We start from the raw sequence: 24,870 nt of genomic DNA, 5'->3' as shown, positions 1-24,870 counted from the left end.
ACAGCAGTAAAATACAGCTACAAGCAGAAGGAAACGGTATGTATAATAATGGGGCCCTTTCCGTTTTAAGTTCGTAGGCTGAAACTTCATCCTGTCAGCTGTTTGCATTGTATAGCAGTTTTTGAGCAGCTATCTAAGTGAGTATAATATACAGGTGGGCCTATCCCAAGGTGTATGAATTTAGAACACTGATTTTTATCGCTTCTGCTTCTGAATGAAGATTGTAAGAGTGTTTTGTGTATTCGTCAAGCCTCCAGAAAGCTCGTTGGAGCAAAAGTTTTCACTCGTTCTGTCAAAAACTGATGTTCAAAATTGGTTATAAAAAAATGCAATGAGACCACCTGGACTACATACACTTTGATTCCAGATGCCATCACCTGATTTCTTTAATGCACCTTGGGATAAATGTAAACAACACCGTCTTTTCGTGCAGGTACTTGAAACTAATTCTAGCTTTGTGGCTAGAATAATCTAGACTGAAAATTGCAGGCTAGTTTTTTGTGTGGTTTTGTATGGAGTGTTTACATGATTTCAGCCTCCAACTGTCAAACTCCATACAAAAAACTAACTAGAATCGTGAAGGCCTCGAATAATAGTAAAAGCTGAGGTGGGTCGGTGGCATACTAGAGTTGACGTTTCCGCTTATATAAGGTTCATTTCCCATTCGAAGCTTTACTGTCTTTAGAACGACTTAGGTTTTTCGGCTGTAAAATCAGCCTTTTAATTTGGTTTTGAGTAGCGTTAGCGTAAGTAACTCTCTTTCTAGAAAATAGAAGAAAAAATAGAAGTGTCAAAAGAATATATATAAAAAAAACAATTTCGGAGTTAATCTGAATCAAAGCGTAAAATCACTAAATCGTCCTCAACAAATCTTGCATGATTGAATTGCAAATACATTCTCTTTCACTTCCATCTACGCATGATTTATGTTCTTCTTGTTTAAAACGCTTCATCTCACTATATATAAAATCGAAAATCGCCACAATGACGTGAGAGTAATCATATAGCGAGAGAGAGAAAGCGGTGAGAGCATAGCTCTTTTAGCAACGCGCGTTACTGCGAAAGGACTTGCTCCATGCCACACTGCCAGCCCGCGGGTAATGAGGCCAATGGTTACTTAGATTTTTTGTTTACACAAACCGATTAGAAATCACACAGTAGCATGACCAATTCTTTAAATAATTAAATATGCAAATTGGATGATGATGTCCCTATGCCACCTTTCCATTATAAATCAAGTTATTCATGACAAAATTTTAAAAAATATATGTTTGAAAACTATGCAAAATGGCTTAATTGTGAAATGGTTGGTATTCCAATCAATTCAATCATTCATAAAACCAACCATACTGATTATTGGTGCTTAAACACCTCGAGTACTACATACACCGTCGTCATCGGCTGATAAGTGCGTTACAGAAAATCCTGTAAAGCGGGTTGCTATACCCAGGACGCCGACCATGTACACTCCCTAAAAATCTACTACTCCGCAATATTGGCTGAGTCGGGACAAGGAAATCGAATGACAATAAGAGGCAGATGTATCCGAGAGACCCTAGACGGCCATATGCTAAAAGCCTTGCTAAAATTCCTAGCGAAAGAGCGGCGGATGTTGATGGCTTGAAAGTTAAAGTTCAATTTGTAACAATTTGCTGGCGGGCGGGAAGAACTTCTTATTTCACGATGTCCTTCCGGAACAAAGCATTAAAGAGAGCGATGGTTCATTGCGCGACATGGCTGCAACATACTGCGCGTTAGGTGAGACAACCGTGCGCACTGCACTCAGCCGGATCAGCATCAACTGCAGAATGATCAACAATGAAGCAATAGTTACTGTAGCGTGCCCAAGAGGGCTGAAAAGATTCTGACTGTATCTATCAAGAGTGATGGCTATATCTACCATGTGATGCTATCACCGTACTATGGTGTTGATTAAGAACAACCACGTTATAATTAAGGACACGTCAAATTAGAAGCAAAATCTGAAAAATGTGGAGCGGGAAGAGTAAATAAAGTAGTTTACAAGTAAACGCAAATTTAGTCAATTGATCAAGAAAGGCTATAACAGTGTTGAACCATTCTTTTCTATAACAATATAGATCGGAATATTAGAACTACACATTTGGAATGGTTATATGAGGGTATATGTTCACTATTGAAATTTGATAATTGGCGCAACAATAACAATTGTCTCATACACAAATACCAATTCCATTCAATACTTCAAAACAAGTTTCAGAATAATAAAATAAAATTTTTGACGGCGTTTTTGGAAACCTTTTTGAAATTTAAGACCGGGAAAATTTATATTGAAAATGTTCTAATCATCTATTACTTATTACCTAACGTATGAAACATAAGTCGAAAAAAAGAGTAGAAATGGAATTTGAACCATCATAACATATTTGTTTAGTTCAATCTTACATTTATGGATACAAAAAAAAGAAGATGGATTGAATCAGTATGCAATTAAGTATGTAATTGGAACTGAACAATAGCTGAACATGTTGTATATGTACTAGCGGCCACTGCACATCAATAAGTTATTCAATGAACAAGTTGTTGAGGTTACTGCTTAGTGCTCTTCCAAAAAGTCACGAAGATATCTAACAAAATAATTTAAAAAATCATACATTTGTGTCAGCAAAGGCATGGAACGTATCAAGTCTGTTGAAAATCGGACCAGCTGCATTCCTCCAGCACCTTCTGTTTTATCAAAATGGCCTCAAAGCTCGCCAATCATGATTATCATTGTTATTACTTACAAGTTTTAGTAAATAATATCTGTTAGTATTCATTGTGCGAGCCGGTCTCGTAGTACAGTCGTCAACTCGTACGACTTAACAACATGCCCGTCATGGGTTCGATCCCCAAATAGACCGTGCCGCCATACGTAGGACTGACTATCCTGCTATGGGGGGAAATCAATTAGTCACTGAAAGCCAAAGCCCACAAGTGGTACAGGCAGGCCTTGACCGACAACGGTTGTTGAGCCAAAGAAGAAGAAGAAGTATTCATTGTACTTTATGTGCGTATTAAATCATCTCATTTTTGAACAGCAGTTCAAACAAATAGTTCAAAATGTAGTGACTTGGTTTTTATGGTTCTTTAAGATATTAGCCTAATTTTTTACACCAGTATATTTCAAAAGTAGCCTCATCGATTTTTAAAGGTATTGCGATGTGCAGTTAGAACTGTCCAGAAAGTTACAAGGTTAACACATTTATGGTGTACTGCATTAGAAAAAATTGAAGTTTGAGTTATGGTTGCTGCTACTGACAAGAAGAGTTTGAAAAAAAGTCAAAAATTGAGGATATCCGGTAGATTTTACCGGGCCTTAACTAGTTTATAGTAAAAAACGAACAGCACTCGAGTGACTGTACCACCAAACTTAAGCCGTGGGTTGGGTTGCTGAACCTACCACGCCAATTGGCCCGAACCCGATGCGGCTTCATTTGCACGCTAAATAATCATTTGGCAATGGGGGTGACGATGATGATTGCTGTTTAAACTTTTGCACAAAACGATTCCGGTTCGAACCACCCCCCCCCCCTTCGCACCATGAAGCAATGCTCACGTTCACGAGCACAAGCACACAAGCAGCAACAGCAGCAGCAGCAGCAGCAGCAGCAGCAAGTGCCAAACATTTCATAGAAAAGTGGCCAAAGTTACGGTAATAAACATGTTTGTGTTTTTGTCAGATTTTCCAGTCCAACCATCTTCCCGTTTACACTACGAAAGAGTGAAAGAGAAGGAGGAAAAGTGGTTGTGTAGAGTGTCCACACTTGTACGGAAATTCACTTCATGATGCTGGGCGAGAGAACGTGTGCGCGCAGAGTGTGAGAGTGTGTCCCGGTCCCACTGAAAGGGAAAATTGTTTTCAAGCTTCAAGTTCATAAAGAGCTTTTTGTCCTCCTTTTCCTCTCCTCCCCTTCCTCAAGGTGAAAGCATAAAGACGCTTCCCTTTTGCGCTGGGTGAGAAGATTCGCGTTAATGGTTATTACCGCTCGAGGATTACCGGTTAAAGCTATGGGAGCGTCCGCATCTTCTTTTTTGTGTCTGTGTATTTTGTTTCTACAGCACAACAACACTCCACTGGTCACAGTCGGGAGTAGAGAAAGAGAGAGAGCGAGAGAGACTGTGTCCGAAAGCGTTATGCTTCTGCTAAAACATCCTGTCCTGAGTTTGGCTTTGTTTTTCTTCCACTTCAAAGTGGTCATCGCCGGTTTCGCCCAAGTAGGTTTGCTGGGCAATGGTTTCTCACGCTACTTTTGCGCTACTTTGGAGCAGCTTTTTTTTTGTTCACAAAATGCTGAAAAAAAGTTGAATTTTAAAAAGGTCAAAGAGCACACTCACAGGTCGTTGCTGTGTTCGGGGTGGATGTGGACGAAACTGGAATGGACATAAATACACTCAAACTCATTTGAATAGCATTGATAGTGCCCGCCAGCCCGCGCGGGTGCCAAATGAACCGACAACCGAATGGCCAATGGTGGAGTGTGTAAGTTGTGCCTTCACTACGAGTGCTTTTACCTCCCTGTGTGTCACCACTGATGCTGACCACTTTGTATTGCTGGTTTTGGGCAAAAGAAAAGTCCAATCGAGAAGGAGAAGACAAAAAAAAACCACTCCCCTTACAGATTACACACTCCGGGCGAATCTTTGCCAAATGGTCGCGTGCGTTTGGTCAAGATGGGGCGGGAAAAAAGAACCAACCAACAAACAGCGAAGAAAAATCCAAACCAAACCCCCGAAACAATGGGCAATGAGGGAAAACTTTTGCTAAATCTCCTCTCTCACTCTCTCCCTCTCTCTGCCCTCAGGGCATGAACTTTGCTGAGTCTGGAGACGGGCAGGGCCAAAAGTCACGCCGAAGCAGGCCAAGCAGGCCGAGTGGCAGGATAGCTAATGCTTACGAATTTAATTCCATTCAATTTTATTATCGCATTAATTAGGAATAAGTTTTGCTACAACATAGCACCCGTGGTGGGGAGTGAAACGCTGAGGTTGGCCCCCCGAGGGATGCTTTTTTGTTGTTGTTGTTGTTGCGTTGCTTCTGTCAGTTCCCTTACACTGACACCGTTCGCTTGGGATGGGGGGAGCAGAAAAGATTAGGGCGAGAGAGTTTGTTTTCCCCTATTGTCCGGTCAGGGTTTGTGCACTTACGCCCTCGGAACCGGGGGAGGGGGAGGGGGGTGAAGGGGTAGAATTTCTTTCATTGCCACTCGTGGCCAATTCGTACTAGCCAAAAGGACTAGCCACACACACACACACGCGCGCGCGGGCATGTAAAAACACTTACCCTTTCGGCCAAGGGAAGAGAATTCTTTTTTTTATTCTCTCTCTCACAAAGGAAGTAATTGAATAACTTTAGATCATGAATATTTAAACAGTTTTGCAAAGATGGCGGATGGGCTGGGCGGGGGGGGGGTAGCCCCTTTAAATTCTTTCACTTTGCTTCCTTGACTTTGCGTACTCTGTCCGGTGCCCTTTCACTTTTGTTTCGTGGAGGAAGCTGGGAGAGAGATGGAAGAGAAAGAGGAGTGGCATGTTTTGCACACCAGGACCCACCAGGAGGCTAATAAATAATGAACAATGGCCTAAAGCTACCGAGCTCGGGAGACCGATCGATTGTCGGTTCGGTTGGCAAACGCTCCAAATTCCCCCGGGAGACGGTGGATAGGAAGGGAACGAGAGGGGGGGGGGGGGAGAACCACCCTAGAAAGGTAGTTCCACAACAGAAGAGTAATTGGAAATTGGTTGCTGTTTTCTTCCTTCCCCCTTCTCTTACTGCAATCCACTGCCGCTTCTTATCGGTTTAGTTGTTTATCGCAAGTTTTACGATTTGCATGATTTGTGAAGTGGGAAATGGGTTTCCTGCCATCCAGGCAAAAGGGAGTTTATCGAGCTGTTTGAGGAGGGTGGGAGAGAAGGTGATTTTTTCCGCCCCAATTTCCACCCAACATAAAACACAGTGTGTGGTGTGATAAAAAGAAGTACAATTTTATGCACACGATTTTGTACGTTTCCCCCCTGAATTGAGAACAAATCCCGAATCGAGACAACCAGTATCAGCTGGTTGTGAGAGCACAAAGGCAGGAAGGTCAAAAATGGGGATCCATTTTACGTGTGTCACTTTTGACGCATTCCTCTGACGGTTCCGTCAGGGCCTGCAAGTCTGGTAACGGCACTCGGGTAGGCGGTGTGGCCTCTGGCCAACTCCATGCACACACATCCACACTCTCACACACACACATGCGCAGGGCCTACAAATGAGGAATGATTAATGGCAGTTAGCAAATGTGATGGATTTATTCTCCCACCGGCAGAACCGGCCGTGCGAGCGTCCGAGCAGCGATCGTGATTCATGAACCATTTATTTTACTGGCACATACACAGACCCGGGGACACCAAAGGAAACCAAAAGGGGTAGCGTGTTATCGGGAGGCAGAAGGGCCCGACCCGGCCAGTCAGTTTGGACAGCGACAGTCTCCGATGTACCGACACCGTCCCTGGAGGATGTTCAGAGCGATGGAAATTAGCGCATCAGAGTGGGCCAGTCGTCCGGGCTGGCGGATCGGGTGTTACGGGTAGCGATTTGACAGCTTACGTCCCTGGTCCGATGCCAGAAATGGTTTTGTTTTTTTTTTTTTTGCTGTTCATGCTGGTACAATGTACCAGCCCACGGACTAGATTATCCACATTTGCTTTATCTCAGGGGAGATGTAGTTTTGATAGCTCATGGTATATAATTTGCCCGTCCGTGGTTGTAGCAAGGGTTGGGAGTTGGAAAATATGTATGCACGGACAGAAAAGGCTGACCACCTCTGGGCTAAATGTTTGACAAATGCTGCCGTACTTGGGGGTGGTGCTTTGCTTTAGCTTTATTGCCCGTCAGCGCCATTATTTGTACAATTTTGTGTCTCATTAAAGCTCGTCAAGCCGGCAACACAACACCGACATTAGCTCCATTCCTGTAGCAGCGCTCAAAGGAGGCCTTGGGTTGCTTCAGTACGAACATAGTAACAGCTTTTACAATCTGTTCAAGGTTAAGAGGTGAGATTCAGTACTGCAATATGAGGTGCTTTGAAAAAGAGGAGTTTTAAAAAAACGCAAACCAATAGGGGGTTAAAATGAAATAAATCAAACTTTGAAACGTATTGCTATGCTTTTCACACTAAAAGGTGCTTCTCTGAGCATTAATAGTAAAAAATATGTCCTTTGGTAAGAAGTGCATGGCCAAGTGCATCTACTAATGGAAGCTGTAGAATTGTTTGAATTGACCTTTGAATATCGTCCAAACTCATGCAGAATCAAATTGAAACCACTTAACCTAAAACCTCATCTCAATACTATGGACGAGCAGAGAAGGTCACGCAATATTGCAAGATATTGGCTACAAGGCAACAAGCAAGAAGACCATTGCCAAGCAGGCATTGGCATTGGCTAAGACTATAGATTCAAATCAACACGAAGGAAAATCCGTTTAGTCTATAACTGTTAAAATACACCATTAAAAAGCAAGCTTTACTTACGTTTTTTGTGTATTATTGTCGTTAATATTGTATTACTGAAATTAATATTCGTTTTGTTGTAATTTAGACTCAAGATATATGTATAAAATGGGCCGTGCCGTGGTATAAACGTCAACTCGCAGGACTTCAGATCAGCCGCTTAGTGGGTTCAAGTCTGGAATGGACCGTCCCCCCTTAGCAGGGACTGATTATCCGGCTGCGTGAAACTAAATTAAGCCTCAAACACCTATATAGATCGGCATATCCGCGTGGAGAAAGTCACGCTAATGGCCAATATTAAGCGTTAATGGTCGATTTATGATTTTAATAAATGAAATCAAATGATATGGAAAGTTACTAGGCTATGACCCTTTTTGCGAGCTTTTGCTGCTTTTTGAAACTTTCGTCACTTTTCCCTAATCTGGAGCGGTGAAAAAATAAAACTGATGTTTATTCAAAAGCCTGGCTATTATACGTACATTGTATAAAGCTTTTGCTGTTCTAACTATATTGGACGTTGTTCGATTCTCGTTCAAAACAACTCGTTTATAACAAGGGTTAACAGTACGGTTACGTATTTTTTGTCAGTCTTTTTGTCGAAACGAAGAAACTGAATCCCAAGAAGTAGACTCGTCATTAGAAGCTCCTCAACAAAACTCCTTAGTTTGTTTAACCTATTAGATCAGGGCTCTCCAAACTATGACATTCGACCCTCGAAAGCCTGTTATGCGGCCCGTAGCAACTTTGTGAAGGCCACTTTGTTAAAATAAATAGTTAATTATTGAGACTATTTTTAAAGAAAATGTAAGTGTTGGTTTTCAGAGACGTAGACCAAGCTTAGTTTTAGAAGTGTTGTATATCATGTTAATATTTTCCTATAAGGACGAAATTTAAACGCTCGCTTTAGATGCAGGCAACGGAAAAATGGCCCTCAACACCATTATATGTGAAGTAAATACCTGGAAGTAAATATTCCAGGCAATATTATTGTTTTGCAAAAGAATCTACAGTAATGGCAATCAAACTGAACGACTCACGCCAGCCCTAAAACGTAACCTTATAATATTTAAACACTGAAAAATGATACAGTATATTTCGCAAAACAAAAAGAAGAAAGTCAAAAACAACCATCAAAACATCGTTATGATTTCTGTTTCGTGTCACTGTAATGAAACACCATTATTAGTCAATGCTGCCAACCAAATATCAAAAGGCTTCGACAACGGCCGTTGAGCTAGAATATAACAATCTGCAAAAAGACAGAAACAAAATAGAACACCCACACCCTTGATTCAAATTTCATAAGAACAACGCTCCAAACAACACCAACAGCACAACGACATCAAACACATGAAATTGAAGTATAAAATTGAAATAGACAATGTTCAAATCTGCCACCCATCCCAAATCCACCAATCTGCCCTTCTTCAAACCCTCCCGCACGCAGCACACGGTCGACTGATTGTGAGCAATAACTTTTACCTTATGAACACTTCCGTCCGCGCCATTCAACCCGACAATCGGCAAATGCAATAAAATATCCGATGCTGCTGCTGCCTGACCGCTGTTTCGTTGCTTAGCGCCATTCATCGTAGCTCACGGAGCAGTCCGTAACGAGTTTCATCCGTGCAGATTTACCCACTGATTCGTACTTTATTTCCCATCAGGTCCACTGCCCACAAAGCGGGGCCACACCATTTGTGTGGACAGTGAAGAGAAACACTACCACAAAAAACAGGCGATCGAATCGATTTTCTTCGATCTTGGTGAAACAAAAATCAGGAAAAAAAAAAGAACAGGAGCAGCCCTTGTCCCGGGTGTTCGTCCCAAGCCTGGTGTCCTCGGTAATGCGCTCGTGTGTCCACGTGCGAATACACCAGCGCCGCGGTGTTCCCGGGGCAGCATCATAAGCTTGAGCTCGAAATCGGAAATACTGTCACTGTTTTATTTTTTTTGCCGGGAAAGACGGGAAATGTTTTTTTTTGGTTTTCTTCTGTATCTTTCTGGTCTCTTTTTGTTGCTCGTTTGCTCCGTTACAATGATACCAATCGGTGATGATGGGAGATGATCGGGTGTGTGGCGTGACAGGCAGGGAGCATCCTCTTGCTCGAAAAACCGGAAACCTGAACTCTGGTGGTCCAGTTTTATAATCCCTGCCACGTTTGCGCTTTTCGCACGCTTGTTTCGGTGGCCCTTTGGTGTGGTGTGGTTTTGAGATCAACGAGCACGCTGTAAAGTAGGGCTTGCGGGGGATGCGGGTCGGTCGATAAACATCGAGACGCTCAGCGTCTTACGGGTGACATATTGGTGCTAAGTGCTGGTTGCGAAATGAGCCATGAAGAACGTACTACTACTACTACTACTGTGTGTGTGTGTGTGTGTGTGTGTGTGTGTGTGTGTGTGTATTTATCTGTTTGTAAGTGTGCCGGCAATATGTGTGCTAAGGACCACATCCTGCTACCATCAAATGGCCGGAAACAGATCAATCAATGGTCGATACCTTTATGAGGTCGTTTTCGAAACCGGGAAATCTTTGAAAGCATGACACCCGTGCTTGAGATGTTTGTAAAGAACATACTAGAAGCGAGAGCGAGATAGATAGAGAGAGAGTGTCACACTCAGCGAGCTACAAACCTTGTGTTGGATTATCTCATTTTGCGTTAAATTACATGTGAAATTTTCCGCTTCATATTTCATCGGAACGGTTTCAGTTTCAGATAAACGGTCAGTGATAAATTGAGTTTTGGAGCTACTTTTTGAGCTTTAAACCGACTCACCCTCTTTCCGTTCAATGTGTTCAAGGGCAGCCAATCGGGACGCTCTTGCGTGCGTATGCCATTAAAACGTGTGATGTGTGTGTGAGAATAAGGAAATGGTTACAATTCAACACACATGCTCCGATGTCACAGGTCGGATGCGGAAATAATGCAGGAAATAGAACGAACATTTCCTGGCACACGCCTACTCCACCCCCCCCCCCCCTCCAACTTGACTCGGACGTGTTCACTTTACGATGTGTAGAGAACGACACACATGGTTTCTTCCCTGGTGTTTTTTTTCCAGCATTGCAGCGTTCCACAAGAACCGGTTGTGCGGTCAAACCAAAATTTGATTACGCCTTCGAACTCCAAAGCCGGAAATAGTGTGTCTTGCCCACAAGACACAAGCACAAATGTCACCCACACGGGAGCAATGGGTGTTTAAGGCCGAGGCTCATCCTTCCTTGCGTGCGTGCGTGTGAGCACACACTCACACACACATTGAGCAAGATTTACATCTTTTTGCGTAAAATGCGGAACACGTGCGACCAATAACAATTGGTGAGCGACGGTTGCTTCCTTCACCACACCTTCCAAAGGCAGGACTTCAGTTGGGGGGGGGGGGGGAAGCACATGACGTAAGCCTTTTGCTCTGTCCCACACGGGCCCAACCACTTGGGGGAAGTATGGGGATGCTTCATCCCGTCCTCGGGTGCTTCTGGGCTAGCTAGCGAAGGTCGTGCCTCGTAGCCACTTTTTGGTCTACCTGCGCAGCTGGGAGGAAAACAGCTTTTGAATGGTTGATTTTATTGCAACCTGTCTGTCCTTAGCCATCGTTTTTTTTGTTTTTTTTTTTTTGTGCGGGAATCACGACAATGGAATATCCGTTCGGTTGAGATATAGCGATGTATTTAGGTTTGCGTTCAGTGTTGCCACTGCGCGCAGTGAAAAACATATTGCAGCACAATCGAATAATGTGGCTGAAAGTTTGTTTGCATTATTGGTAGAAGCAAGAGAACCAAATGGTGGAATAATTGATGTGAGGTTCATATTTAAATTTAATTGTTCAAAATCACATTGCATGTCGCAATTGTGCACGACGAGTTAGAGGTGGAACATGACATACGACTATAACTAACTAACCACAAGTGGCAAACACTTCCATCAATGTCGCTGTGGGTTTAATCCAATTCTGCTCCATTTCAACACAGTGTAAGGTTGTGCAAGTTGCTGCAATGGTTTGTTTTCTTCATCAAGCTTTACATTATTATATTTAGTTTCATTGTTTACTATTTTTAATTACCATATAGTGGAGCTCTGATTGATATTAGGCCTTTTGTGCCTTTTACAGAATATACTGGATAAATTTAACAGTTTACACGTCATGATAGGATCATGTTGCAGCCCTCGCAGTAGAGTGGAGTTCTTCTGCAGGGAAACGTTTTTTGAAAAAAAAAAAATCCGGGTCACATTAAGGACTTATAGTCTAAGAAAAAATAACAACGAAAGAGAATCTAGCCTCAACCTTATCTACACTAATCTTTCTTCTATTACATACATTTATAATCTAGTCTATCTACATTAACATAGCCTATTTACTAATCGCCACTGGCTGGACGTGCAATTTGTTTTATACTTTTCTAATAGTGGACCAGCATATTGTATTATTTTTATCATATTTGTTCTTAGGTGAATGTCACTAGTACTATGCCAAAGTGGTAAATTAAGGATTCGTTTAAGAAATTTGTTTTGGGACACTTGGATTTTCTTTAAGTGTGTAGAGACACTTTTTCCCAAACTGGTTATGCATATATACATGGGGCCATCATTGACGGACAAGAATTATAAAAATAAATAAATAAATAAATAAATATACTAACATAGGCCAAAGGATTTGTTTATAAAGCAAAAGCTTATTTTTTTAGTTTAATTTTGATTTCCTGCTAGTAAAGCTATATAGAGATAATGAGGTTTTTGTTGCAGAGAGCATTCTACTTTCAATATGTTTGTTGAATGTTACCCTTTTGTCGAGTGTAATCCTCAAAAATTTGATTTAAGTTTTCTATTCCATTTCGTAACTATTAATGTTTAATTTCTTTGCTATTTGGCAAATTTCTTCTACTTGTCCATCGCGAGAAAAAAATAGTTTTAGATTTCTTTACTTTTCACATCAAGCTACAAGGGAACTGATTTTTGCCCGCAACGCTATTCTTTTTTTTTAATGATAATGATAAGTTTTTTAATGTGATCTAACAGTTCCATGTTCTATTATACTGTGATGGTGGCTCTGTTGATAGAGTACCGATCAAAGCGAGTTTTGTTTGTTCGATAGCAGATAGAGCACCGCCTAAGGAAAACCCATCAAAACCCTTTTATGGTACGAACACAACAAGAACTCCGTGTTTATTGATGAACGAAGACCAAGGAATGTCATCCGATTGAGTAGTTTCAATTCGTTCTATATTTCTATGTTCTGTGTAAAGAGCATTATTCATCAGTGTTCTTGAAACCCACATCACAAATGTACAGATATGCCCACACCCTCCTGTGGCTGATGTGTAGAATTATCGTTCTACAAAGACTGTCTCAGCTGGCAAACGCTGGCTATACCTGGAATTAAGCTAGCAAACGTTGCATCGCAACATTGTTCGCTCAAAGATAAACACTTTTCCTCATAAATTGCTTAACGACGATGTTAAGCTTGTCCAGGAATCTTCAATGAACCATACGCCGGTTGCCGTTTGATGTTGGAGAAACCGTCACCCCAATACAAGCGATACTAAGTACGCACTTGCAATGCTACCAAAAAATGCGCCACAATTACGTTATTTCATCATTTCAAATAACAACTATAACTTCGAGAATGTGTCCTACCTTATGCTTTAATGTTGTGTTTGATTTTTTACAGGGGTTTTTAATGAAATGTTGTAACGTCTCAAGCGTTCCTCTGTGTGTAACACAGCTCTACCATTGCCGTCCACTACAAACATTACAGCCGTGTTTTTGACCACCCCGAACCACTTTCTCTCCACAAGCGCGGGTACAATAACATTGCTGTAAAACAGTTTGTCGATTAAAAAAACTCAGCTCACACAGGAGAAAGACAGAGCGCGGAAGCTTGCCTGCGGCCTGCCGCCTGCGCTCGAAGCGTACACGTGTTCGTGTAGTATCATAATTTAAGCGTACTTTTCTTTTATTGCTTCTGCAAAACTCAGCAAAATGGCAAACCGGCGGTTTGGGGGGAGGGAATCGACCAGAGGGAGGACACACGCCAGTTCCACCCTTTCCTCTGTTCCGCAACCTGCGGTGGGGGAAAAAAAGGCCAGGTGAGGCCAATAACAGTAATAATAACAATAAAAATTATGAACATGTAAATGGTTCGTCCCTCGCCAGTGGTTCAGCACGATGACACATTCCGAACGCTTTGCGAGAGATGGCTTCGTATCCCGCTCGGTTATTTCATACACAAAACCTGCCCCCTTTCCCTTCTCCTCTCGGCCGCTTAGAAACATTTTTCCTTCATTATTTTTTGTACCTCGTGCGCTGCTCTCCCCGCACCCATGGCGTGGCGTGGCCGGGGCACAAAAACATATTCATTTCCGTTAACATCGGCATCGACAACGGTGGCCCGGAAAGGGGACGAGAGGTGCGGGGACTGATGAGATGAGTTTGTGTTCTTGTTTTCTAACAATTTTGCCCCTTTTTCCTCTCTTTCCTGATCGTCAAAAAAAAAAAAAAAAAAACAAGCACACTTGCCTGAATGTGATGGGCAATTTGTGGAATTGAAAATGTTACCACCAAACGCACGAGGGAGGGAAGGGTTCAACGAGCCGAAGGAGCCAACTTTTTGTTTCCTACCCTCCCCGAGTTGGTGTGTAAGTAGGAGCAAGTGGGGCAGGTGCGGAAGGTAAGGGCGAGGGATCTGGTTGGAAGAGATTTTTAATTTTTCCCTCCATCCCGACCACGGTCACGGATCGGTGAACATTTCGACACCGCACATCACGGTCGGGTTGTGGAGGGGTTGTGGTAGGAATCGCGCGCCAGTCGTCAAAAAGTGTTTATTTTGCAGTATTCTCGTTTTATGCTGCTTATGGCCGGGGTTAGGGAGGGGCATACAAGGGCACTGTACGGTGATAAGGGAAAGCTGCGAGCCGGGAACTTACGGGAACGGCCAAATGCCTGCATCAAAACGTTGGATGACTTTTAATTAAGTTTATCGAAACATTTTCTTCACCCTTCGCTTCTACAGGGCGGTGTGGGGGAAGTGCTCACTGGCTGAGGGGTATATGGCAGACAAAATCGTTCTTCAATTGCCATTTCAAGAGGATGTCTTGTGGATGGGAATGCATGCCCCCTCCATTTGCGATTTGCTGGGGCGCAGTGTGTATGTGGCACACATACACACACACGGGCTTACCGTTAAGGTGGTGTGTTAATGGACTAATTTGCATACTTTTAACATGCTCCACGTGGTGGGCCAGGGCTACCATACCCACGTAGCCAGTTCCTTTAGCCGGGAGCACCGTTCCAGTGCCTACTCATTGCAATCATTTTGCCACGGACGCTGACGGACAGTTCGGTGTGCTTGGGAGGGAGAGAAGGCTGCGATGAACTTGACTTGAGCGCAGTCAACGCAGCAAGCCGAGCGTTTCCCGTTCAAACGAACGTCACGCATTTATGCTGTAACTGTCACGCACGCGCCTGTGTGTGTGTGTGTGTGTGTGTGTGTGTGTGTGTGTGTGTGTGTGTGTGTGTGTGTGTGTGTGTGTGTGTGTGTGTGTGTGTGTTAGTATGAACTTTTTGCCTTCGCCCTTTGCCACAATCCATCCCATTCGCACGTCAGCAGTCAGCTCGTTTGCATATGATGGCAGCTTTGCAGGCGTAATTATGAAGCCTTACTTTTACGACACACATACACACACACACACATGCGGGGTCGTGTGTTGGCGTGTGCGCCTCAGTGTTTACATTTATTGACCATAAAGAAAGTTCCACTCGATTAGCGCTTTGCGTTGGCAATTGCGTGGTTAATAAACAATTTGATGACGTTGCACGCTGTTAAAGCAATCGTCGGTGGCGTGGCGCACAGATACGCGCACAAAAACGACACCGCGTTCTGCGTATTAAGCGATACTGGTGACGGTAATGTGTGCCGCATGAATATGAATGTTTACGATTTTAAATGAACAAAAAAAAAACACACATGAGTGAGAGGGATGAGAGTAGGCGGGAGAGTAATACATATATTTATTATTTGATGAACGTGGAAGCGCATTGGGAGGATTGCATTTTTCTATCTTCTATATGGGATTGAATGCTGCTTTGCGTATATTGAGCAGTTTATGGAAGGGGGCGAAAAATGGTTTAAAATATTAAAAAAAAATCCCCATTCAACTTACCATGTAGCTGGGCCAGCGATTGCAGTGTGTTGGTATTGCAGTTTAAAAATCCTGTAACGAGAGGAAAAGAGCGAACAAACAAGCGCATTTTAGATCAACGTCATTAAACCGAAACCTCAAACGAAAACCTCCTGACGATGGTCTCAACCCAAACATTATTTTATAGAATTTCAAAATCTGATCCCTGTTATTCTCATCCCGTTTCCTCCTTCCGAACGCTCCTCCCGCCCTTGGTTCTATTGCTGTGGCGTGGGTTTTTTTTACCACGCCGGGAGGAAACCCTTTTTCGGTTTCGAACCCTACTTAAGATTCCCTTTAATGGTGAAAACAGGTTGAATGAAACATGAAAATGTAATTATAAACATCCACACGGCAAAGAAAATCGGCCACGAGCCGTTGGACACACAATGGGTTTGCGCGCGAGTGGGAAAGGCAGACATAAAAAAAAATGGAAAAGCAGCAGACATGTAAAGAAAAAGGGAAACAACTTCTGTCGCGTTTTTTTTTATTAACACCCAACAGGGACCAGGGACAGGAGCCACCCATCCCCTGCCATTCGCGGTTGATCGAAGTGCAAAAGACTGTCAAAAATGTTCATCTTGCAAGCGACGGTCGTCTTACAATTTCATCACAAAAAAAAAAAACAGTTTTGAAAGGGAGAAAGATTTTTTCAATCCTCGGTAGGGGATTGGTAGGGATTGGTTGGGGATAGGGGTAAGGTTTGCTTATCGGGCATAACTGTTCGGTAAAGGAACAACGGTAGGCAGTCGACGGCAAACAAAAAATCATAATCATAACCAAAACAGCAACGAGGAAAGAACAGCAAAGGAAAAGGAAAAAAAAGGCGAACAGTGGAAACTCGCGAACTTCGACATTGCTTCGTCATGCTCATCACAAAAAAAGGCATTAAATCGCGCAACGGGTTTAAAAACAGTTCAACCCGGTCCAGGGATGGGTCCATCGGCAGCTTTCTGCTTAAAGGTATGTGGTTGTGAGGTAAAAGCCGGTATGGTTTCTTTGTTTTTTTGCTACTACTCTACTCCCATCCATAAAAGCGCCCTTGGTGTTAAAACCTCACTTTTCTTACGCACCAAGTCAGGGGTTGGAGCAAAGCAAAAACACACGAACCAAAGTGTGATGCTTCGATATTATGCCCTTGCGGTGGTCTTTTGTGTGCACTTTCTGGACAGGCCTGTTTTCTTTCTTCGTTTTTTTTGCTCTAATTCCCTGCTCAAGGAGGATGAGAGGGAGAGAGCGGTGGTGGACGATTGAGGCGTTCGCTATTGACCATTAATCCCCCTCCTGATGGCCCATGGATTGCTTTTACGATAAGAAATCCCGCGAGCTTTTGCTTGTTTGCTGTTCGCGATGGTTTGATATTTTTTAATGCGGTTCCTCTTGAGGCGTAATGATGTTCGCATTTTATGTGTGTGTGTTTTAATTTCGGCAAGCGTTAGGCTTTCGGAAGCGCTGCCCCTGCTGGTGGCGGGGCATAAAAAGTGGCAAACACCGAGAGCAGGAAATTGTTTTTTCCTGTTTTGCTGGCTGCGTTTCCGTTTTACGAGCGGTTCGATACAGTTGCACATTTTTTCGCTTTTTTTTGCATACGAAGGTCGATTATGGTTGGCTTTTTAAGCTGTGATTTGGGCATAGATTTGGGCATTTTCAGGGTTGAGCTCAGAAGTTGAACAATTAATTTCATTTAAAATAAATGCAATTCTCTCTCGGCGCTCTTTTTTCTAATTATAAATCTTGTGTATGATTTGCAGGAGCAGTTTATGTCAGACAAAATCAGTAAACACGAGTGCTACGAATGAACAATAGTGGAACAAAAGCAACCTCTACAACCAATCGATTATCGCATCGCATCGCACCAAAGAAAACAACCTACATCCAAAACCGCTCAACAAAACGGCTCTAGACATAAACGCTTCGGTTACGCCTGTACATCCCCCGAATGAGAAATCACAGCTTCAATAGAGAACAATCACTGATTGGCATCAAAGAAAAAGAACAAGCACGCCAAACAGGCACTATTTGAACGATCCGGCCACCCGACGATCGCTCCTTTTTCGCATCTGTTTCATGTTCTTTTCCCGTACGATGACGCTGCTCTGGCTAAAGTTGGCTAAAATCATCGCGCCTTTTGTCAATTGATTGATAGCTGTGCGGACCGGGGTTTTTTTTGCCACTGGTTTTCACAACACAACAAAAACACGCCGGTACCGATTATAGTGCCATTTTCCGTCCTCCCATCGGGAGCAAGGAGCAAACTCGCAGCATAGCGAAGAAGAAAGGAAGAAAATGGCAAAGCTAAAGCTAAAACTGATTGATACTCGAGCATTGCTAATTACGTGAGCGAATCTCGCCTTCCCATCTCATCTCCTATGGTGACATTGGCCGCTTGTGTGTGTGTGTGTGTGTGTGCTAGAGATTATTTTGAAAAATGTATTCCCTCCATTGAGCATGTCCGATCGTCCGAGCTCGCTTCTCTAAGAAAGAAAACCCAGAAGCAAACCCACCCAATCGACACAAAAGAATGCCGATGCGGGACTGTCTCAATGTCTCCCTCACCGGTCCCGATGGGCCGAGCGTGAAAGAGGAGTCCACCGGGGCGCACCACACCGGGGAAACAAAGCAAACAAAACAAACGAAAATCAATGCAACACAAATCAGCACAACGAGCTGTGGGGGGGAGGCGGAGGGGGAAAGAAACAAACGGTCCCCGGGCCATCCGGTAGCAAGACATCCGGTGGAACCGTCCATCCGGTGGCAGTGGTTCGGTTGGTGCGTCAGGTTGGGAGAGCAAAAGTGCTGGAAGAGATAAAAAGAAAGTCTGTGGGTGGAGGCACACTCAAGAAAGCGGCCCCCATTTAGCATCGGTTAAGGCCGCTGGAGGAAGTTACTTTAACTCGAGGAAACAACTGTGTACCGCCACTGGGCAAAACTGGGGCGTAGCTCCGAGCTAATGTTCGTGCTAAATCCCTGAGCAGTAATTAATGTGCCCTGCGAGAAAGCACAAAGCTTGTGCTATCTTTCTCTCTCTCTCTTTTGTTTCTCGCCGTCTTCGATCTGTTATCAGGTACCAAGCAGCCAGAATGTGAAACACTGCCCACCCGGAGGAAAAAAAGGAAAGGAGCAACGGGTTGAGAAAATTAATATCTCGCTTCTTCTCACGTGGCGTGCTAGCGAGACCCCCCAAAGGACAGTTTAGCAAGTGCGCCGGCCAGCAAGAAGGAGGAGGGAAGGGGGGGGGGAGGGAAGCATGCAACTTGAAACTTTTAAAAACTGAGCAGTCCCTGCAGATTCTGAGCAGTCTTAGTTCGTGCGATGTTTTTTTGCTTTCTTGCGTTGTTTCAATTTCTAATCGAAAACTTTTCGATTGAGATGCAACCCGGGCGCAAAACGGGTTTCCCCTTCCATCTTTCCTCCCCTTCATTGGGAGGGAGTTCTTCTGGCGCAAGGTAGTAGATAGCACGCAGACACCGTAGAACAAAGCTATCGAAGTTTGTATTCTAATCGTTCAACTACTGTTTTGTACTGCTTTTCTTTTTTGCTTTTTCGGCAGCGTTCCGGTGTTCCCTCCCTGGTGAAAGACATTCCGGAGCGGAGCCAAACGGTTCAATTGGGGAAAATATTTGCTCACAATTGCCATTCCTAGCTCATTCCTAGCACGTGGCGAGGAGGAAGGGAGAAAGGGTCCTTGCCGTTTCACTCAACACAGCATTAAGCACGGTACACGTACATTAGCATGACGATAGCGCATCCGAGATGCTGAAATGACGAGCAGGAAAAAACGGAAGAAGGAAGAACCAATGTGCCCGGGTCGCAAAAGAGGTGACAATTTTCTTCGGAGGTTATCTCCGGTGACTCGTTGCGGGTAATTGCATACTTCCTGGCGCACGATAAGTATCGTTTCAGTTGTCCGCCGTCCTCCGTTGTCACTGACAGGTGACAGCTGCAAAACTCTTATCTCGCTTTGTGCTGCCGGTGCTTTGGTGCACCCTCTGCTTCATCATCCTTCCCCCCCTCCCCAGGACCATCCATCCTGGGTCGGCGAGGAACTCCAGGGTGTGTGTTGCTTTCGCTCGTCTGCTGTGTGCTTCTTGATTTTGCCTTCTTTTTTTTTGCTCTCCCTATTTCCCTCTATCTCTTTCATTTCTTTCACAACGGGTCGGTACAGTGGAAAACTTAATTTTGTTCTTCGCTAGTTTGCGAGCGAAATTTAAAGCCTGTTTTATTTTTACGAGCTATTTCTTCCTCTGCCGCCTTTACCGGCAGCCTTTTACGGCCTTCTGTGACCAGGGTTAGGATGGGTGTTAAATTTATGTTATCCTTTCACATTAACTTTATTATGGTAACTTTCGCAATAGCTAATGGTGTTCGGGAATTATTTGTAAAGAAAAAATCTTAATCTACTAGAAACTTTTCAACAATACTTAAACAGTGTTAAAGTTATCGCAAAGAAACGAAGTTGGGAAATATTCCAAAGCAAACAGTGGCATACAAATGGTAGGAAACTAAGCCGTGATAATCCCCCCCCCCCACTCCCCCGCATCTCCAGCATAGACGCACATCGATCTGTCTAACGATTTATTATTTTCATGCTTGATTCGTCATTGCTACAAGAGGTTTCCCACTTCTTCGCTGATGCGAAACGGGTTGCCAAGTGTCCGCCGCTGTCCGAAAATCATCGAACGTCAAAAGCCGTGGGACAGAAAGGAGGGAGAAATCAAAAGGACCGCACCTCAACCGGAAGTCGTTAACTTGTCATACCGTTGACGGAGGATGCCCAGGTCCCCGGTCCGGTCCGGGGTCCGTGCTTCGGGTTAAACGAAACGTCATAGAGAACGAGGCCGAGAGCGTCCAGTGAAGAGTAATGGAATTCATTAATTTCTGCTTACGTGAGTATTCAATTTTTAGCAGCTCGCAGCGTTTTGGTCCTGGTCGTCTCACACCTCAAAAGTGGCAAGACAAAAAACCGCCACAACGGGATGAAGCGGACAAGAGAGGTCGAGAGAGAGAGAGTCCATCGTGCCGAAAAATCTGGTACAAAATCTTTGCTGTCGTCCTTTCAGTCGGGGAGGGGTTTTTTCGTTGATGTTGCCATGAAGAAATCGGAAGGAGCATGAGTAAGGATGTCTTACTTTTTCCTCACTTCGCTCAATCTTTTCTCATTGTGTGCTGCCGGCGCAAGAGTCGCAAGTGGGGACGGTGCCGGTGCCGGTGAATGCTTTCCCTCCATTGAAGCAGGTAGCACCGATGTGATTAATTACACTCAAGACCTCACGGCTTGGGCTCGACAAGGAAATGGAACGGTTTTTGGGGGTGAGGGCGCACCTGAAGGGGGAGACCTCCGGATCTGCCACATCCTGGCAGGAGCAGGCGGGGTAGAGTAGGGGGTGCACAAAACCCCAAAATCGCAGAACCCAATGATGGCGGTGATGGGGAGGGTAGCCTTTGTTGCAGCCACCGCACCGAATTTCTATTGTGTAACTCCGTTTCCAGCGTGGAGGTGCAAACAGGTTCAAAAGGTGCGACGGGTGTCGCTTCCGGTTGTAAGGTCGGTTCCGGAAGGTAGGAAGATAGGCAAAGGGCACCCGTTGACGTCAGCATTGGCCTTCGGAATTGGCTTAGTGAAGGTGAGCGAGCAGCCAGTACGAATACGAATACGGTGTTCATTTGTTTCACCGTTACTACCATTGAGCGGACAAAATAACAACAGCTACAAAAAAAAAGAGGTCGGAAGTCAGCCCCTCATCCCTTCCCTACGCCACGCACCCACAGTGTACGCTCAATCAGAGAAAGAGTGAGCAAATAAACAACCATTTTGGAGAAGTAAGCGCCATGCACAAGGGGTAGCGGTGTGTAAAGCTGGAGGGTGGAAAATGAAAAATGGCCCACCACCAAGTGCTGCCCCGAAAGTGCTGCCCCGAAAGTGCTGCTGGCAAACCGCGGAACGCTTTGTGTGCGCACTACTGTGCTTTCGCGCTTGACAGCCGGTTGGGGCTAGTTGTCACGTTGACGCATTGTTAATGGACGCAGTGCAATTAGTAGTACAGTGGCCGAACGAAGACACAGTGCAGGGGGAGCACAATTATTTGATACTTCTGGCTGACCGGAAGGGAAGCAAGTGTCATGGAGTTTAATTGGTTGAAAGTTTAAAATGAGCATTAATGATTGCAACTTTTGTGTTAAGGACGAATGGACCATTCTGAACGTCTGCAGGGAGTGACGGGGGAGATTGACGCTGTTTGGAAACAGTTTTGAATCATTTGTTTAATTTTTTTCGATAGAAATGTAGGCTTTGAGCGGTTTTCTGTCTTTTTAATAATTTTTAAACTTTTTATTTAAAGACAATTACTGCGTGCAATAGCATTAATAGCACTATCAACAATTGATGGTTCGCTAGATGACAGAACTACGGAGTACTAGAAGGATAAAACTGATTGTATATTGTAGAAAATACGTCACGTGAAATCCTTACTAGTGATGGGGAAAATGAACATTTCGTCGGAATCGATTCCGGCTAGCTCCGAAATTTTCTGGAATCGATTCCGGATAGTAGGTCCGGAATCAGTTTCCAGAATCGATTCCGGAGCCAATTTCGGAATCGGCTCCGGAACCAACTCCGGAATCGGCTCAGGAATCGGAATTTAATCCGGAATTGGTTCCGGAATCGGCTCCGGAATCGTAATTGGCTCCGGAATCAGAATCAGCTCCGGAATCGGAATTGGTTCCGGAATTAGCATCGGAATCAAAATCGGTTCCAACACCCAACAATAGGCGTTTGAGTCAATGATGCTATGTGTTGATAACGACAAAGAATCAAAATTTACTTGTAAATGATCTATTCACATGGAAATTCGCGGACTTATTTCGCTTCCCACACTTCTTATTTCAATTCAAACCATTCCATTTCTGGAGTCAAGTTCTGATTCCGGAGCCGATTCCGATCCTGGAATCGATTCCAAAGTCAACTCCGGAGCCGATTCCAATCCTGGAATCGATTCCGGAGTCAATTCCGGAATCGATTCCAGTGTCGGCTCCGGAATTAGCTCCGGATTCAACTCCGAAAACGGCTACGAAACCAACTCCGGAATCGGCTCCGGAATCGACTCCGGAATCGGCTCCGGAATCGACTCCGGAATCGGCTCCGGAATCGACTCCGGAATCGGCTCCGGAGTTGATTCGGAACACGGAATAGGAATCGGGTAGGTCCGATTCCGAGCTTCCACCACTAATCCTTGCATTTCAAATAGCTAAACTCCCTGTGCCACAATGTTCCACTATATATAGCCTTTATGATGCCTGATGCTGTTGTGCAAAGTTATTTCTTCTTGAAATTGAACAAAAAAAAAGCGCGACAACTATCTCACATAAAGTGTGGTCAGCGTACTCCCTGCTCCAAAATATGTTCTACCAATTAAAAACCACAATATGAATATACAATTAAGCCACTTGCCAGTACTGCCCCACTCGCGCTTACTTCATTTCGATGCATTTTAAGCTGATCGCAGATCGCACCCTACAACTCCGGGGCCCCAGGTACCATTGCATCCTACCAACGCCGTACGAAAGCGGCACTGTGCGGAGTGCCTGGTGTGGCGCGTTTCATCTCCGCCCGAAAGTTTGCGCATAAATAATTAATGTGCGTATCTGCGGCCGTATCTCTATGCAATGTTTAATTTATGAGTTTAATTAAATTTTTAATCGGCACAGCGGTGACAAAGCGCTCATCTAGCTCATAATAGAGCCGCTACCGGCGAATGGAGCTTGGCGGCTGGTTTAGCCGCTAGTCCTTTAGACCGTACGGGTGGCAGTGGCGCCTTTTTCCGTACTCACTCTAATAGGTAGCGTACGAACGAGCCATTGTGTGGAGTGTACGATGGCACTACTTACAACGCTGCTTCCCAGTGTGCCGCTCTCACACACACACACATACATATAAACACGTATGTGGTGCTACTCCCTTGGAGCAGTAAATAACGGCAAAGAATTTAAATTTCAAATTCTGTTGAGAATAACTTTTAGCGATTTTTTTTTTGTTGGGATTGTCGTTTCTCTAGCCCTTATTTCCCGCTGGAGTTGTGTAAATGGAGCTTGCGTGGACAGCAGCGCAACGGTGTGAGGCCGTGTGCGTGGAAATTGATGTCGCGTTCCCCTACTAATTAGCGCGAGGGAAGTGTGCGGGTAAAAGATATCGCTCCAATCCCAGGGCGCCATTTAAAGGGCGTCGGTGCGTGCTGAAGGATAATCGCACGTGCGTTACCGTAAGTGGTGCGTTGCTATGGTGCGGACACGTCTCTTTGTGTGTGTGTTTGTGTGTTTGTTGCAGCGTGCGTAAGCGCTCACGGATCATTGACGGTCGCTTGCTTCATAAAATGGAATTTCTCGGCCTACTAAGGATTGCTCTTGTAGAGAAGAGGCTTGTGTTTGTATGTTTTTTTTCCTTCTTAAAATGAAGCAGTATAATTGATGCACTTCTTCACTCAAGTGAAAGCGTGCTGCAATTGGTCACGGTTGATTTGCAATTGGTTTAAAGGAACGGGAGAGAAAGAAGTGATTGTTAAAAGGATAAGAACTATTTTCATTTCAGGCAAACGTGATTTGTTAATAGAAAGGCTTTAATGCATTTTAAGGCACATGTGAGAGTCGGAAGACCGATTAGAAGCCTAAAGAGGACCTAAGCACCACATTTTGTGACAACCAAACGTATTTACCGGGCTTCGTGGCTATAAAGTGTTTACAAACTACATTCCTAATTGAGTGTGTTCAACCGTGGAGCCCCATATTTCAATTTTGCTCTTAATGTCCACATCAAGACACTCGCCGCCTGGCCGTTTTCTCCCGCTTCGCTATCGAGATGTTTAAGATTCATCTCCGTGCACGGTTGAGCTAGTTTCCCAACCAATTCAAACACTGAATGAATGCATGAATGCTTAATATACATTCAGTGCTGCAACGCTCGTCAAAGCCCCCGACTCATTTCCCGTGTGGCCGGCGGATCGTCAAAACCTGTCGGCTAATCGGTTCGGACGGTTATTGGAGTTGAAAATTCATAGCATTAATTGAAAAGCATCCAACATGCTGCTGCTATTATGTTAATTGATTTATCCATATTTGATAAAGCTCCTATCCGAAACCTCCTTCCCCGGTGATGGGTGACATCGGGGTGTCCCCTTGGTCGTCCCGGGT

General features: G+C 44.2%; 1 protein-coding gene across 7 annotated transcripts in view; it reads right to left on the bottom strand.

Annotated features, from left to right (window-relative positions):
* The window catches only part of LOC121588950 (translational regulator orb2-like), a 238,494-nt gene that overhangs the window by 104,411 nt on the left and 109,213 nt on the right, over positions 1-24,870 (bottom strand). For all 7 annotated transcript variants that reach the window (XM_041907420.1, XM_041907425.1, XM_041907423.1 and 4 more), the window contains one exon: positions 15,673-15,723. In XM_041907420.1, coding sequence (XP_041763354.1) covers positions 15,673-15,723 — 51 coding nt within the window. The remainder of the gene's footprint in view (positions 1-15,672; positions 15,724-24,870) is intronic.

Source organism: Anopheles merus, chromosome 2R, assembly GCF_017562075.2.
Source record: "Anopheles merus strain MAF chromosome 2R, AmerM5.1, whole genome shotgun sequence".
Classification (NCBI taxonomy): domain Eukaryota; kingdom Metazoa; phylum Arthropoda; class Insecta; order Diptera; family Culicidae; genus Anopheles; species Anopheles merus.
This window is presented reverse-complemented; position numbering and strand designations above follow the sequence as displayed.